Source organism: Cydia strobilella, chromosome 7 (assembly GCF_947568885.1).
Source record: "Cydia strobilella chromosome 7, ilCydStro3.1, whole genome shotgun sequence".
NCBI lineage: Eukaryota > Metazoa > Arthropoda > Insecta > Lepidoptera > Tortricidae > Cydia > Cydia strobilella.
This window is the reverse complement of record NC_086047.1, coordinates 15882004-15900540: the sequence shown is the minus strand read 5'-3', so window position 1 is coordinate 15900540 and position 18537 is coordinate 15882004. Positions and strand designations below refer to the sequence as shown.

Genomic DNA, 18537 nt, shown 5'->3' with positions numbered 1-18537 from the left:
TAAGTTTTTTTTTTACATTTATGGCCTGGATGAGCATTTTTCTAGGCGTTTTTCAAATGTTTTTCTATTCTCGTGAACAGAGTATATTCTTTGCTAGTGAATTTGTGTGTGAAGCGTGTATACCACACTTAACTTTCTTTCGTAAACGTAGGGTTCCGTATGGGAAATATGGACCCCTAAATTAAAGTTCATCCATGGTTCATCTGAGGGTTCATCCAAGGTTCATCGTCGAGAACGTCACTATTTTTTACTTTGTCTATGGAACTGTCAACTCAACTGTCAAATTAAATTTGAATTCACCGCTCCACGCCGATACGTCATTGGAATTTTCATCGGAAGAGAATCTTAGATTTTCTTCCAACTAATCTACGCTCAATGAAGGATTATGGGTGAAGTAAGAAAACCAGCAATCTCGGTGAGTAACATATAAATTACATATATTATTTTACCAGACATACAATACGAGCCAAGTAAACAAATTGTTTGATTTGAACAACGGTCCTTGTAGATGTTGTAAGCATTGTTTTTTTACCGTAACGAACTTTGTTTTTTAGGAAGACAATTACAAGTACACTGCATTTATAAAGATCTCCGTTCGGAATACAATATCTGACAATCTTACTCAATTTGAATTCTTTAAATATGTAAAAAAAAACTTCAACTGGTATTAGTACTAAACTTCGTACAAATGTAGTGCATAATTGTTTTCCCATCGTATTTTCTCGTATTTTACTTCGGTCAACCTCAGTACTTTTTGTGCGAAGACTGACTAAAATAGCAAGACATGTTCGTACGTTTCCGTGAAAATACGAAGGAAAATAATTATGCACTACATCTGTATCTACATGTTTTACCTTGACAAACTTTATTTTTTAGCAAGACAGTTACACGTCCACTGTTTTTATTAAGATCTCCGTTCCGAATACATTATCAGACAATCCTACTCAATTTGAATTCTTTAAATATGCCAAAAAACTGCATATCTACATAATATTGTCTTTGGTTACCGCGATAGTTACTCATGAAATAAAACTATGAAAACGGATTACCCGTTGACCACAAACGCTGTAAAGGGTTCGAAACGTCGGGTTGTATTATAAATTCAATACACGCGATATAATCCGTTTTCATAGTTTTATTTCATTTTATTTATATTACATTGTTTAATTTAGTCGGTATTATTAAATCTGGTGTCTGCGATTATAGACATTGTGCAAATTTTTGTAACTATTCTTATTACCTTATTTTTTATTATAATTTTACAACAAAATGTTTAACCTATGTAAATTAAAGTGGCCTTATATTTTTAACTTAATGACAGCTATACCACGTTGCAGTTATTTTCCTGGTAAACAAAAGTAATGTAGCCAGTGTAGTCACTCAATTGGATAACAAACCACAAAGTGAAGTATTAGGGTGGTATTGCAACTGTCCAATTTCTTTGTCCAAAGTGTATTGCGTCTCACATTTTGCTTAATGAGAGCACTCTCTCATTAAGCAAAATGTGTGTGCGTCTCACTAGACTCAATGACATTGGACAGTTGGAATTACCACCCTAAGATATGTAAATTTGTCTATTTTTGTGCTATAGATACTAAATTTTTGGCTGCATCTTTGAATAATGATGATTGATAAAAACTGTCCTGTGTCTTTGCCAAGGCCTCAAACTATATCCATAACAAATTTTATATAAATTGGTTCAGCGGATTACATGTGAAGAGGTAATAGACAGACATCCAGTTACTTTTGCATTTATAATATTAGTAGGGATTTTAAGTGTCAATGTTGTTAACTTCATGTCAGTTGCGAAGTAACATGTGGGAAAAAATATTTTAATTTTAGATTTTATGAATTATACAGTATTATTAGTACCAATACCAGCCACTAGAGTGCTGTTTAATATACACCTCTTTCTAACAAATGATGTTGAAAGGAAACTTCCATTTATATTTCAGGCATTACAGGTTAGTGTTGTTTTTAAAATGAATTGCTAATGATGCTGTCCATTTTTAATTCCTTTTGTAATAATTATGCAGCAAATTAAAAAATTAAGCCAACTATTCAATGCAATAACCACTACTAGGTACATATAGTTAATGTTTCTAGTACATAGTTGAATTTAATAATTTTAGTTTTTCTACCTAAGTAAAACAATTAGTACAGAGGAAAATAAATATAAAGAGATTTAATATTTGCATTTACAGCACAATACTAATAACACACACCATACGTAGAATAATGGTTATAACTAATATAATATCCATATTAACGTTTAAATTTAAAATAATTGGAGAAGCTTTTAAAATTACCTTATTTTCTGAATTTCACAAGAACTTAACAATGAACAACCATAAAAACAAAGTTGAAAAACTTACCCATATTATTTTTCTGGCTTTCAAAATTGTGTAACATTTTTAAGCCTTTGAGAGTGACTCACTTACTCGCAAAACGTTTAATATAGGTATTATCATTAATTCATCAATCATTAATGTTCTTTGATAAGCTAATATAATAAAAAACTAAAAACTTATTTATATAACTTTTTATTTTGAATAAGACAACTAATTAATTCATTATTAAAGTTATCATACAATAAAATAGTAAGAGGATGCAATGTACAATATTTACCATACTGTAAACAAAAAATTTACATTTAGGGCGTTTTTTTCCGTTGTAAGTTCATGAATCCTGAGTTGTTAGGGATCCGTGAAATTTTAGGTTTTTCCCCGAGCCCTTTCTAGTCTACTAGGTGAAAAAAAGTGTCTCATTTTTTTTTGTTCTAATAACGCTACTTTTCTTAGGCAGTATGGCAGTAGCGTTTATAGTTATAGGTAAAAATTGGGACACTTTTTTTTCACTTAGTAGATACTAGATTCGATAGGGCTCATGATTCTAAGTAGAAAAAAAACTAAAATTTCACAAATCCCTAGCAACTCATGATTCTCATTAACTTACAACGAAAAAAAACCGCCCATTATGTTTTGTACATTTTATAAAACAAAATAATCGTGCAAGTATATTAGGTACAGCGAGTTGCAAAAGTGCATACCCATACCCACTTTATGAATGAATTCCATTCATGAAGAATGACCAACTCATGATGCCGGCGGTCAATGCCATTGTACGAGCGGTACAGGAATATAATTGTGCGCGTGCGATAGAGATAGGAACAGGCTGGTCAACGAGGTTTTCTTCGTATAAAGCGTTCTTACTGTAGGTATATCATAACAATTATATTAGTACTTGTATTATTAATAGCTCTAGTCTTTTCTTTTGCCTTCTACAATTTATTATTTTACTGAAACGGTTTTCCTCAAACATGTTAGTGAAATACTTCTGAGGGGTGTAGAATTCAGGGAAACAAACAAATATTTATATATTCATATGATATTGTATAATTTGAGTATTTACCCAGAGGTCTTCCAAAATTCATGAGGTCAATGTCAATGGCTCCTAAACCAGTGAATTAGAATAAATGAAACTTATTTATCTGAAACATAGGCGAATGAATTTTTATTTTAACGCGAATTACCAATTCCTTAGATTGCGTAATTTTATTTTATTATTCAAATTAGTTACACAGCATTACAGTATTACTACCAAGGCACTGTGAAATACAAAACAGAAAACACAAAAAATTAAGTAAGTATTTAAGATTTGGGCGACGACATAACAGCGTTGCTCCGTTGCGTCGTCTGACTTGGTGTAGAATGAATATGTTTCCGAAAGCAATTTACAAATCCAATATTTAATTCAATGGCGAATGTTCTTTTCTATTACTTAGCGAGTTGAATAGTAGTGGGACAGCAATAATAATATAATTATGAGCGTGGGCCAAAATTATTTTCGTTGTCTTGTTTCTGACCACTCTGTCACGCTTGTATAAGTCTTCTATCAAATAAATAAAAAAGTCGAGTGCTATCGCATGTCTTTCTAGCTTTTGCTGCTTTTGAATAATGTTTATTTTGGAAGAAGCTATGCTGACGTAATTAAAACAGCGCAAATCATTGTTTAACGTAAATTTCAATATCTTAACTATTAACTACAACAGTTTGGAACAGGCTATCTGGAACCAAAGGAATTCAAAACGCTACCCATAAGGGCCATCATCATCAATATGGAGATGGTAGGGAAAGCTCTTGAGTAGCGGACAGATCTTTCCTAGAGGGTAACTGCACAAAAAATCCCTATGGGTCGAAGTGTAATCCGCAAGGGCCCCCGAAACTATAAGATAAGATAACTACAACAGTTTTAGGTTTTATTCACAATGTTGTTTATTGAGCCGAAACAACAACAAAATCATCCTAGTGACAGCGAGATTTTGAAATTCAGTAGGTATTCGTTTTTGCAACTGCAAAATGCATCAAAAAGTTTCTTCAAGGTTTTTTATTTTATTTTTTAAGTTTAATATCGTACGCGTAAGTCACATTCATTCATTCAATACTGTTTTTGCGATTAGTACCTACTATGTGTGTGTAATCATTCACCTCTGTATAATACCTTATACTCATACGATCGGTACGAGACTGCGCTCTATCGTAAATTCGAACATTCTGGCATGCACATATCTCGGTGTTAGGTCGCTACTTGCTACCTGCAGTTGATCCTGTCAGCCGATTAAAAGGATGCGGTTACGTATTGTCGAGACGGAATCAAAATCCTTGCTTTGTCAATCGTCGTGAATAAGATCTTAGTAGTGTAGTCTGATCACAAAGTACTTTGAATTATTATTCACACTGATGTCCTTTGTGATATTATTACCAAGTTATCGATATAGGCAGCAATAGATTTGAAATATACGACAACATCCTCACGTATACTACGTATAGTGACTATGAAGTAACTTGAGTCACCGTGGATTGACCCAGAGCCTTTTATTTGTACTGTTACCAAAGTACTTACCTGAGTATAACTCATTGGCACGCTATAGGGTCCTTTTAAAAAAAATATGTCTGCGGTCTAATTGCCGCGACCAGGGCTCGGAGCCGGTATTTTTTAAAAACCCCGAAATAGCCGAATATTTTGAATTTTTTTATGCTCATTACGTAGGACTGAATCATGTATTTAGGAAACAATTTTGCATTATTAAAACGTCTCATTAAAAATGAAATTATAAACAAAAGAACGAAAAAGAACGTAATAATACCGGTATTTTTGTATGGAGCAAATACCGGTTTCCGACCCCTGGCCGCGATCCATACAAAATGTATGAAAAGAGGCGTTGGAAATTAGACGCAACCGCAGACATATTCTCAGAGAATGACTCTATAGGCAGCGTAACCGTTTGGTAGATTTTGACATATGGATATATGATACGTATCAACATAACATATACTAATCTATGGTATCAACAGTGTTAGCTGTACGAAACTTCCCATGATTTATGTTATTCGAATGCTTGTCATGTGTGGTCGACATATTATGATATGCGGTTGAGCCTTGAGCTCTGCCGCTTGTTTTAACGATTCTGTAGGTGTTTGAAAGTTTGGAACGTGAGTTTAGTTATAATTAATGAATTTTGCATTTTAATAAGGATTTTACATCTATTGTTTATATTTGTTCAAAGAACAGGACGTAGTTGGATTAGGAATTAGGATTATTTTTGTGTTGATCTTTGGTATGGTGGTGGATAGGATAGGAATAATAGGCATTCTTTTGGGTTAAAATTTTACTTGTGTATAAGAGTTATTGTTCCCTATATGTAGATATTCTCGTATGTCCTTTTGAATAACTTTTGTCTCAGATCATGTTAGTACGTATATATTAATGAAGTTATGGTGCGCCATCTACTCCAGCTGTCAAAACTAAGGCTAAACTAAGTAATTATTTCGCACTTATTCTCCGCTTTCGCGTTTTAATAATTCTTTGTATCCCACTCTTGTGTCCGTTAGGAGTGACATCACATCACTAATATCACTATCGACCATCTTTTTGTATTTGTTTTGTTTTGAATCAAAATATTTGGGCCTGCTCAGTCCTGCGAAGCATAAACTATATACATTGCAATTTTGCCAATTTTAGTTCTCTACCTCGCCCCGTCACCGATAACTGCCAATTAAATTTCCCGTCCCGCCAGCAAGGAGTAGTTAGTTTTCATCAATTTCCATCGCATGCTAGGGCTGCGGAGCGACGGCCGGCCGTGACCGCTTTAAGTCCTCAGTCCGCTCAACTGAAGACTTGCGTAATGCCAGATTACGCAGATAACGCAGAGACAAAAGGGAACGGCCTCCAATATATTGACATTAACAGCACCATAATAATATTGATAATACGTCATGAGAGGAGCTTATGGCGTCCACGAAGAGTTTGTATTTGTGTGGCTTTATGTAGTCGTTGTTAAATTATTGTATTGTTCAGTTGGAGAAATAACTGCAAACGAGAATAAAATTATTGCTGTATTAATAATTACATGCTATAATTAAAAACATTTTATGTTTTTTTTTTGTATTTCTATTATCCCTTTTATTGTACAAAGAAAGTAGAAATAGACAAAAATACTATAAACACGTATGCCATAATATGTGATATTTTCTATAAAAAGGGACCTTATTGACGATGGCGCTTACGCCATTATAAATGATGCTCTGATATAAATACAATGCCGCGCGACGCTGTGCGGCGTAAGCGCCATCGACAATAAGGTCCCTTTTCATAGAAAGCCCCATAATGGAAACACATACAAATATGGCTGATTTAGTTAGTAGTTTACACGTATCCTAATATCTGAGGACTATGCGTTTTTACTAAATAGGTGTATAATATAATAAGGTATGATAATTATATGCATTTACCTTCTTTGTCAAGGAAATTATAAAAACCTAAACAAATTAACATCCAAGAGTTCAATTAACGTTCTATTCGCCTTGCTTAACATTATCAATTGCCTATTATTGCTATTTAGTGCCTAGTCAATCAGCTTTGCAATTAGGACTGATTACTCATAGCTTTTTATTGATTACAGTTTTGTAAGCATTTTCTTCTTCGAGTTATTTATTTTTCTTTCTGAAACTGATTTCCTTTTCATAGCTACTACGATCATACAAGCCTAAAGACAGTTCAATTATTGATCAAAGGCCCCCTCTAAGAATGTCCTCTATACCTGTCTGTGCTCTGGGCCAAAGCGCCTAACCGCCATGTTGGTGGCCTTCTTATCAAGGAAAACCAAGATCGACAACATAGCTCAACCAGTTTACACAGCTTAGGTGGCAGTGGACTGACCACACTGAACTAGAACCTATGACTGGTGGAAGAAAACGGTTCTAGATTAGCGTCCACATGGAAAAGGCTGCCTGGCAGGGCCTGACTTAGAGTTCTGACCGCCCTAGGCTGACTATGTATATCCGCCCCCCGCTTGTCTCAACTCAGAGCCGCCGCCGCGCCCCCTTGCGCGCCCCCGTGGTCCTTGCGCCCTAGGCTTTAGCCTTATTAGCCTGTGGGTAAATCAGGCCCTGCTGCCCGGGATTGCCTTTTATACAGGGTGGGCCAGTGATACATGCACTCAGAGAAAAATCCGGAGACAAGGCTGCAGTTTTACGTTGCGAACGAATTATTGATAAAAACACAAAACTACTTTGGGACATTGACAACCTAGCCTTTGCTAGCGCAGCAACTTTTTTTTTGCGAAACGCAATTATTGCGAAACTAACAATAAAAATGTTGTTAAACTATCAATTTTTCGATGCCTTGTCATAATAGCATAGTTAAAAATGCGAATTTAACATAGTTTGGCTTTGCTCATTGCACAACGTGTGATTTGTGAGTTGTGGTTTTAGCAACTTTGAGGACCTTTGTCAAAATAACAAAAGATAACTCTGCGAAATCTTCACAGTTAAAGTTTGTGCGGTTCGCAATGTTCGCCGACACATTGTTTTTTACTTTGTGACAATAGCAACTTCAAGAGCCTTTGTCAAAATAACAAAACAGAACTCTGCGGAATCTACACGGCTAAAGTTTGGGAGTTGACAGTGTTCACAACCACATTGATTTATACCTTGTGATGTTAGCAAATTTGAGGACCTTTGTCAAAATAACAAAGAATAACTCTGCGAAATCTTCACAGTAAAGTTTTGTGAGGTTCGCAATGTTGGCCGCCACATTGTTTTTTACTTTGTGACATTACCAATTTCAAGAGCCTTTGTCAATATAACAAAATAGAACTCTGCGGAATCTACACGGCTAAAGTTTGGGGGTTGACAGTGTTCACAACCACATTGATTTAAACCTTGTAATGTTAGCAACTTTGAGGACCCTTGTCAAAATAACAAAGAATAACTCTGTGAAATCTTCACAGTTAAGTTTTGTGCGGTTCGCAATGTTGGCCGCGACATTGTTTTTTACTTTGTGACATTAGCAACTTCAAGAGCCTTTGCCAAAATAACAAAATAGAACTCTGCTGAATCTACACGGCTAAAGTTTGGGGGTTGACAGTGTTCACAACCACATTGATTTAAACCTTGTAATGTTAGCAACTTTGAGGACCTTTGTCAAAATAACAAAGAATAACTCTGCGAAATTTTCACAGTTAAGTTTTGTGCTATTCGCAATGTTGGCCGCCACATTGTTTTTTACTTTGTGACATTACCAATTTTAAGCGCCTTTGTCAAAATAACAAAATAGAACTCTGCGGAATCTACACGGATAAAGTTTGAGGGTTGACAGTGTTCACAACCACATTGATTTAAACCTTGTAATGTTAGCAACTTTGAGGACCCTTGTCAAAATAACAAAGAATAACTCTGTGAAATCTTCACAGTTAAGTTTTGTGCGGTTCGCAATGTTGGCCGCGACATTGTTTTTTACTTTGAGACATTAGCAACTTCAAGAGCCTTTGCCAAAATAACAAAATAGAACTCTGCTGAATCTACACGGCTAAAGTTTGGGGGTTGACAGTGTTCACAACCACATTGATTTAAACCTTGTAATGTTAGCAACTTTGAGGACCTTTGTCAAAATAACAAAGAATAACTCTGCGAAATTTTCACAGTTAAGTTTTGTGCGGTTCGCAATGTTGGCCGCCACATTGTTTTTTACTTTGTGACATTACCAATTTTAAGCGCCTTTGTCAAAATAACAAAATAGAACTCTGCGGAATCTACACGGATAAAGTTTGAGGGTTGACAGTGTTCACAACCACATTGATTTAAACCTTGTAATGTTAGCAACTTTGAGGACCTTTGTCAAAATAACAAAGAATAACTCTGCGAAATCTTCACAGTTAAGTTTTGTGCGGTTCGCAATGTTGGCCGCCACATTGTTTTTTACTTTGTGATATTAGCAACTTCAAGAGCTTTTGTCAAAATAACAAAATAGAACTCTGCGGAATCTACACGGCTAAAGTTTGGAGGTTGACAGTGTTCACAACCACATTGATTAATACCTTGTGATTTTAGCAACTTTGAGAGAGCCTTTGTCAAAATCACAAAAGAGAACTCTTAACTACAAATTTTAAGTTGATTTACAATGTTTGCAGGTGTTACAAGGGTAAATAATCCAATAATAGGTTTTTGTTTTAACCTTTTCACCGCCAAAGACGGAAAATCACGTCAGCGGAAAGTCGTACCACTGACGCCACGACATTTGCTCCTATTAGAAAACCATACATTTGGTTTATTGCTTGGCGTCTGGTCTGAGTCACGTCGAATTACTTCGCTGCTTGGCGTTGAAACGGTTAAGACATATTAAATATACTAGCTGTTGCCCGCGACTTCGTACGCGTGGATTTGTATGTTGGTGGTTATATATTTTAAATGAGCATAGAACATTATGCAGCAAAAGATATCAGTAGGGACGGTAAATCATTTGTTAATAATTATACAGCGCATGAAATTTGTCTTTCACAAAGTACAAAGTTTCAAGCCCCTAGCTGAAAAAAATTGTTCTCGATATAAACCCTCTCAACACTCAGATTTTCAAGTCCACTATTTAAAAAAAATGTTCGCTCCCACTGCAAACTTTATTAATACAAACTTTTCAAACACGGTGCAATCAGTTTTCGTCTATTTTAATATAATGCCCTTTTACCAAGTTTCATGTTCCTAGCTAAAACGAAAACTTGTACTACATATAAACTTATATACATCCCCTTTTTAACACCCTTAAGGGTAGAATTATTAAGAACGTTGAAATAACCTTTTTTGTAATATTATACAATGCCTTTCTGAGAAATTTCAATAAGCATTTGTAATGAATTCAAACTTTCAACCCCTTTTTAACTCTTTTAAGGGATGAATATTTAAAAACGCTTAAATTACTTTTCTTGTATTCTAATAATATGCCTTCATACAAAGACTTCTTAGTCCTGTACTCAAAAAAAGGTTTGATCTCCATACAAACTATCAAATAGGGCTTACAAGTTACAAGGGAAGCTTACAAGTTTCCACACATTTTTTTTTTCGTGGTTGGGTAGATAATGTGTTTGTGTTCCAAAAATTGGTAATTTCTAGAAAAAGGCTTCGTTTTTGGGACATGGTGTTGTATAACTTTTTAATGTGGAATTTAACAAGCTTTCGTTTCGCTATACACAGTATTCACATTAAACCCAGATATTCCGAGAAAAAAAGAAAAACCAAAAAAGACTTATACTTTTCAAGATGGCGTTTGATCCCCGTGGACCCGAAGCTCCAATTTTATGACACGCAAACAGGGATCCCTGAAATTGTAGGTGTCAAATTTCATTACTGTCACTATTATTTAAACCCCATTTAAGACCTAAAATCTGTTTTTGTAGTCACATTTTTAAGTTTTACACATTTTTCCTCCACTTATTTTAGTAAATTTGTATTGCATAGCACTCGTGTACTAATTATGGATCTACTGATGTCTATTTGATTGAAATCCACTCAATAGTTTAGGCGCTAGAAGTAAAAATATGATTTACTATTCGGCGGCTATTCAAGGCGGCTGTATTAATTTTGTCTGAGTCGTAGCACGGTACGCTTATCACCATGCCTGTCACGTTCTAACAAGTATGTGAGTGCGAAAGTGACGGACTTAGTGATAGGGGAAACCATGCTGCGCGGGCTCTAGATTTAGCGACAGCGTCAGTGACAACGTCATGCTCGCGGCCCGCCAGCGCCGCGCTCACAACCCGCCCGCACCGATCTCTCTAGATAAGCAATTATTACCTAAAATAGTTTTTAATCTAACTGCTCTTTGAATCTGTCAAATGCTCACACATAATAAATTATAACCTTCTGTACGTACTACGTGCTGCCCGCACAGCATGGTTTCCCCTATCACTAAGTCCGTCACTTTCGCACTCACATACTTGTTAGAACGTGACAGGCATGGTGATAAGCGTACCGTGCTATGACTCCACTCTCCAGGTTTGCAGTTTTTTATAAGGAACAACGTACTTAATTATTATTATTTGTACTTAGTACCTACTTACTAATGCCTTTACCCTAAAAACGGAATTCTAAGAAAGGTATTTGATTGCTCAAGTCGCAATGTTAGAATTGCGGAATTTACAAGGGAAAAATTTCTCAAGTTAATAATTTCACAACTTTTACATTGCGAAATAATATAAGCATTGCTAGAAACACAATGTTAACTTTGTTAAAATAGTGATGTTGACTAGTCCTTTGCAAAATTGACAAAAGAATCGTTCATTTCGCTGGCAACATTCGTACGGTTAGGATGCGTGACAAATCGCTAACAACGGAACGTATTTATTTAGTGATTATTATTGTCTTTTCAAACAACGAACCGTTCACGTTGTTAAAAATATAAGGAAATAGTTTCTTTAAAGTTAAGACAGTTATAGGTAAATAGTAAATATAAAGGATGGACGACTTAAGTGTGTTTCTGTTCAACTGTGATTTGATACACCTTTTTGGATCGCTAAACGGTAAGTTATAATTTGTATTTACATAGTTCTAACTAGTTACTATTGTAGTTAATGTAATGTGACTGTCGTTGCTAATCGATATTTGTTTCATCCTAATAAACTATTCGAAGTCGAAGATTTCTTAAATCGAATTTAAAACAATTATTTTTAGGTTATTTTTGAATTGCAATGTTGGACCATTTTTTTTTACACGACTGCCCAAATAAAGCAATGTATTGTTGTAGACATTATAGCTCCATCGAAATGGCCATTTACTTCTTATTTTTCTTGAAATCATGGAAAATACACGTTGCAATGAAATTATGGCACTTTGAAGCCCCATGGACAAATATATCTGCAAAAATATTGCCGGCATTGTTACCGCCATGACAGTGCAGTGTAGTGGGTTAAATTTATGCAATATGCAGTACTTATTATTTATCTCTATGCTTATAGATCAGGGCGCGGATCTCGATTTTTTATTGAACGCAAACGACCATGAGTTGTCGTTATTGGTCCCGGCAGCAGTTCAAAAAGGGAAACTGCGTATGGCGTTAGACCGTGAGAGAGAACGCGTGAGCAGTTTCATTTTTTCGTATACCTACTTGATTCAAAATTTAGATGTTTTCATTACTTTGAATCAATTTTTAACCGACTTCAAAAAAGGAGGAGGTTATCAATTCGACCGTTTTTTTTTTTGTATGTATGTTACGTCATAACTCCGTCATTGGTGAACCGATTTGGAAAATTGTTTTTTTGTTTGAATGTGTATAGTCCCAAGTTGGTCCCGTTTTTGTCAAAACCCAGTTTTGATGATGGGATCCATGAGGAATCCAGGGAAAAATTCTTGAATCTTATAGGCATACATATAGCGATTTTTGTATTTTCATTAATGAATCTAGTATTCACGTTCAGAAAAACTGACATTTAATGAAGTGGAACTGCTGATGATGATCAAAACGAAACTCTTTAACGATGCATAGTTCACTTTGACGATTTGTCCTCTTCGTTATGTTTACTAAGCCAGTAAGATTTATAAAGAATTTTTTATCAAGGTTAAGTCTGATGATGGATTCTTAGGGATTGAGGGAACTCCTCAAATCTTATAAGCATACATACAGCGACTTTTGTATTTTCATCAATAAACTAAGCATTAACAATTAAATAGTGCCATTTGATAAATAAATAAAAATAAATAAAATAATGTGAATGGGCATTATGGTTAAATTAATCACTCCTAATTTTATTTTATAGAGAGGAGTTACAAAAGATCCGAGGGATGTAGATGTACAGCAAGTTATAGCTCCAATTAAAAAGCAAGACTCCTTTGTGATTCCATCAAGTAGCCAAAAATCTAGTACATCCTCTGTTGTTACAACATCAACTGAATTATTGGTAATTATAATAATATTTATCTTTACTCTGTATTTAAGGTGGATCATGTTTTTGTTATGCAGAGGGAGTCAACTGTCTGTTCAATCCCCGGTCAGGGCAAATATTTGTGTGATAAACACGAGTATTTGTTCCTGAGTCTTAGGTGTTTTCTATGTATTAAACTATATAAGTATTTATATCGTCACTAGTACCCATATTACAAGTAGGCCAGGAAATAAATACATTTCACAGAATAATTATATTAAGGTACATTATTATTTTGGGTCAAATTATTTCAACTTATTTTAATACGAATTACTCCGACTAATTTATAATACATTTAATTATAATCATATATTTTTAGGGTTCCGTACCCAAAGGGTAAAAACGGGACCCTATTACTAAGACTCCGCTGTCCGTCTGTCTGTCTGTCACCAGGCTGTATCTCATGAACCGTGATAGCTAGACAGTTGTCATTTTCACAGATGATGTATTTCTGTTGCCGCTATAACAACAAATACTATAAAGTACGGAACCCTCGGTGCTCGAGTCCGACTCGCAATTGGCCGGTTTTTTACTATCCAAAAGATTAAAAGTGTAAGCTATTTCTATCATATGTAGTCAATATGAATGTTTTGTTTTTAAGTCTAAAATAAATAAATAACGTTTAGTTTGGGACTAGGTTGATTTTCTGAATAAGATTGTCTCCAAATATTTATTTTATGTATTTATTTTATGTAAATATTATGATTGTGCCCAAATAGTAAATACCCACATGACGTGACTTCTAGTTCTTTAGTAACTTAGTGCTTACTTGATTTTCAGGAATGGGACATCAATTGTGACGATTTACAGTTTATAGATGCAAGCAAACTCATAGGGGCTATAACTGGCGGAAATCTTAAACAAATTTTAGAGACATCCAGTATTGGGAAACCTCTAATCAATAAAAAAGTATTATCGTCTAGTGACCGAAAGATACTGACGGCCCTTATTGTTGAGGCTGAGGTGCGGAAATTGAAAGAAAACACTGACCCAATACGAAAAGAAACCTGGGATACGTGGACATCAGAAATTATAAAGCTTTTCCCAGGTGAAACAAAGGGGGTATATTATAATCCTTTTCGTCTTGTTGATGGAAAAGCTATCCAGGCCAGTGGCCTGATAGTGAACCGATTAATAACAGTACGCAGAAAATTAAATGCAGAAATCCGCAGCCGCAGCAGAAGTCGTAACAGCAGTAATAGCGACAAGAGCAGCGACAGCAGCGGAGACCAAAACAAGAGAAAAAAATCTGCTGTCAAATCTTCTAATGCACGGGTTAGACCTTTTCCTGACACCTTTCAAACAATAAGTACCAATCAAGACTCTGAAAAAGATACCGTGCAGTGGTTGAAGCACTCTTCTTCACCGAGAGAATTGGTAGAAACAAAATGGAACAGTTGTCTACATGAACGCATGGCTGCACTGCAAGAAGGCGACCATGTTAGTTATTTGAGCATCTTCCCAGCACTGCAATGTCCTTGGGGCTATGAATTGGTGAGTCAATGATAATACTAATCAATCAAGTGTCTTCATGCCAGACTTCATGACATCACCAGGCAGAAGTCATCAATTTGTGTTAAGTTATTTTTATACCCAACTGCAGAAAGGAGGTTAAGTTTTTAAAGCGTATGTATGTATGTATCTTTAATTATTTGGCACGCTCTACTGCCTAAACCATTTAGCGGAGTTTAACATATGAGGTGTCATTACATTTGTCTCAGTTTTGCGAGTAAATCCATACTAATATTATAAATGCGAAAGTGTGTCTATCTGTGGCGGGTGGAGTCGCGGGCTAGTAGATTATATTATTATTATGCAGTCGGGTTATTGATTTTCATTTTAAATACTCATATATACACTAGCAACATTTCTCGTTGTATGATTATGAATGATGATTGATGACTAGCAACATTTTTGATTTTGTGAAAGAGCTTTTAAGCTCTAATTGAATAACAAATGTTTGATTTCTGTTTATTTTCAGCTGGCCAGTGACTTTGACAAAATATACCCTGAAATAGAAGGAAAGTTCGAAGAAAATTTCCCGGTAGTGAAAGGTCGCCTGCTATCATTACTAGATGAGAAGGCTCAACAGCTAACACGACCTGACACTTCTATTCAAACTGTTTTGGATCTTGCAACTTGTAAGTTATATTATCGTTTTTTTGTCAAATAGTGTCTTTATTGCCTCTATATGTAAATACAGTATGTACAGTGAGCTTCGAAATTGCATACACTGTACATACTAGGGTGGCTCTAAAAAACCTTTTGTTTTATTTTGTTACACTCATTTTGCTGAAAAAATATTCCCAATTTTGTAACTTTAACTACAAGAGGATGCGTATTTATTATTTAGATTTTTATTTATGTATCTGTTTACACACCATTTGAATATTTGATTTATAAGTTTTGAAGTAAAAAAAAAAACAATTTCATTTCTATTTTTTGTAATTTTTCAAAAGGTAGATTTTTTTAAATTCACCTAAAAATTCATAAAAATTTGAAATAAAAATGTTTTTTTACTTAATAACTTATAAATCGCATTTTCAAATTATGGGAATAAAAATTGTAGTTGAGATAAAGTTGTGATTGATCAACAAAATAAGGGGGTAGAGCTTGAATTTTTCCCATACACACGTGAACCACCCTGGTACATACGTTTTATTTGTTCAGCCATATAGATTATATAGAAGTAAGTACCTAAGCATAACGTTCAAGTTCTTGCAAGGGGCTCGAGTTTGTTAATATTCTTACTCCCGGAGTAACACAGAATCACACTTGCGAAGAAAAAACTAAATTTTATGCGAAAAAATTCTTAAATACGGTGACATTTCAAACATTCGTCCGCCATATTGTGATTTTTTGCCAAGTTAGGCATCTAAGGCACATACCCATCCGGCATTCAGCCACGATTGAAAATTGAGTAAGAATATTATTTTGAACAGCTATTAAATTAATTAACCGAAATATCTAATTATAAACGTCAGTATTTTAAAAGTAAAACTCATGTATACCTACTTGGTTCATATTAAGTAGTAATAGTAGTAGTTATGACATAATAAAAAAAAAGCTGTAACTCCCTAGAGAGTTACACCTTTTTTTCACAATCCATAACTCCTGCGGGAACAATATAGGCCTTTGTCCTTTAGTACACCTGCATGATATTAGATCTTTTTCGAGCAAGTGTGATGAAAATAACATATTATATACAGGGTAGATTTTTTTAACGACACCTGTAGGCCGAGCACATGATTGATGCGACAGTATCTCGCCGCGAGATAGACTACCCGTCTTTTACTAACTGTATGAATTTAAAGGCGACGGGTAGTCTATGTCGCGGCGAGATACTCTCGCGCCAATCATGTGCTAGCCCGGCTGGAAGTGAAGTAGGTACTATAGATAGAGGAGATGACGAATTTTACTCAATAGAAACTTTACCTTAAGTAACCGTTAACCATACTAAGTATTAATTATTTTTGCAGCGGGGGAGGAACAAGCGAATGTTGCGACTTTTCTGGCAGTTCCCCTGTTGCTGAAACAAATGCACACTGTTCCCGTGAAAGGAGTCAGAAAACCCTGGAACCCGTCTAGATTAGAAGTAAGCAACGCGTTTTTAAGCTTGGTGCCATCTACATCGGACCTTCAAAGCCACTTCAGTGAACGGAAGGCCACATTGCAGGAAAAAAAATTGCCTGTTCTTCCATATTTGGTTGCTGTTGGGGCTTGCTGGCAGGATGTTACGCAGTATGATTTAATAATCTCTGAAGACATCAGGTACACGTTTCCCAGCATTTGTAAAGCTGTTTCAAATACTTTTAAGATTCTATGGGCATTAGACTTACCATATTCAAAAGATTGTGCCCCAGTCTGGATGTTTATCCAAAGAAGTATATATGTAATGAAGAGCAAGTTTGACACTGAAGGCACTCCTATGCTAGATTTGCTTGCTTCTGTTTCTAACAGGCACGATGGTGCTGTGTGCAATATGTAAAAGGTCTTTTGTCCAAATGAAGCAATTTAAAACCCATTTTACATTTTATCATCCAGGTAAATGTTATATTTGTCCAAACATGGATTGTGGGAGAACTTATCAACTCTACAATTCATTTAGGCGTCATTATTTGAAAGAACATTCAGATTCTTCTATGTTACAACAGGCTTCAAGTGTACAGGATTTTGCTATTGGACAAGAGACCTCTCCCGTGAATAATGATCCATTACATAATGTGTGTAGCGCAACCGAGTTTCAAATTAAAGAAAATAATAGTACTATACAGAGTGATAGCAAACACAACACACCGCCGCTAAGCGACAGTTTAGGTCAACTTTTCTCATCCCTGTATAGTAATCCCCATTTGCCGAACAATGTGCTAGATACAGTTTATAGCGGTATTCACAACATGTTCACTATGTCAATCAGACCTCTGTTACCAGTAACATCTAGCTCTGCCGTAGCAAAACTGACAACCGATCTAGAGATGTTTAGTTCAACTTATAAACGACATCAGTTCTTTGAAAGTAAGGGTACTTTAGTTAATCCTGAGCCTTATACTGTAGGGCGACGATTTGATTACGTAAAAAAAAAAGGTAAAACTTATTACCAAGCAGTAGAGTGCATAGCCCATAAAATACCTATTAGAGATGTGTTGCACAAATTTTTTTCGTTGCCTAACATACTTCATGAGACCATCGATGCTATGAAAAAACTGATGGCTCATGACACGTCAAACAGTATAGAGCATTATATGCATGGTTCATTTTGGAGACAGAAAGATCATGGAGATAAGATAGTCATGCCCATATTTTTGCAAATTGACGATTTCGAGACTTTGAACCCTTTGGGTAGTCATAGTGGTGTGCACAAACTAGGAGCCGCATACATTTCTCTTCCTTGCCTGCCGTACTATTGTGCCTCTCTGTTAGGTAACATATTTTTAGTCTTACTCTATCATTCCACTGACAGAGTGGAATTTGGGAATCGTATAATATTTCAGCCCCTGATTGACCAGTTTAATGATTTATTTAAGCATGGAATAGTTTTTGATTTGCCAGATTTCAAGGGCACAATTTACTTTGAGTTGTCATTAATTTTAGGAGATAATTTAGGCTTGCATAGTGTTTTAGGATTTGTTGAGAGTTTTTCAAGCAATTTTCCTTGCAGAACATGCAAAGTAGAGAAAAAAGTCATGGCTAATCAGGTTTATGAAGATGAATCTCTCTTAAGGACCGAGTCAAATTACCAGGATGATTTAAAAACGAATAATTCATCTCTGACAGGCGTCAAAGAAAAATGT

At 35.3% G+C, this 18537-nt stretch overlaps 1 protein-coding gene and 1 long non-coding RNA gene across 3 annotated transcripts in view; both read left to right on the top strand.

Moving 5' to 3' along the window:
• The first annotated feature begins 278 nt into the window (after positions 1–278).
• Positions 279–18537, top strand: part of LOC134743257 (uncharacterized) — an 89331-nt gene continuing 71072 nt past the window's right edge. The window contains exon 1 of the long non-coding RNA XR_010128001.1: positions 279–415. This is a non-coding gene — a long non-coding RNA (uncharacterized LOC134743257). The remainder of the gene's footprint in view (positions 416–18537) is intronic.
• On the top strand, positions 8981–17862 carry LOC134743225 (uncharacterized). 2 transcript variants are annotated; one of them, XM_063676626.1, is made up of 6 exons: positions 11017–11848; positions 12284–12402; positions 13082–13222; positions 14027–14740; positions 15228–15387; positions 16726–17862. In XM_063676626.1, exons 1-6 carry the CDS (start codon positions 11785–11787, stop codon positions 17232–17234), a joined length of 1707 nt encoding a protein of 568 aa, XP_063532696.1. In that variant the 5' UTR covers positions 11017–11784; the 3' UTR covers positions 17235–17862. The 2 variants fall into 2 exon arrangements, 1 of the variants encoding a protein (XP_063532696.1); XR_010127998.1 differs by lacking the exons at positions 12284–12402; positions 14027–14740; positions 15228–15387; positions 16726–17862 and having other exon boundaries at positions 8981–11848; positions 13082–13614.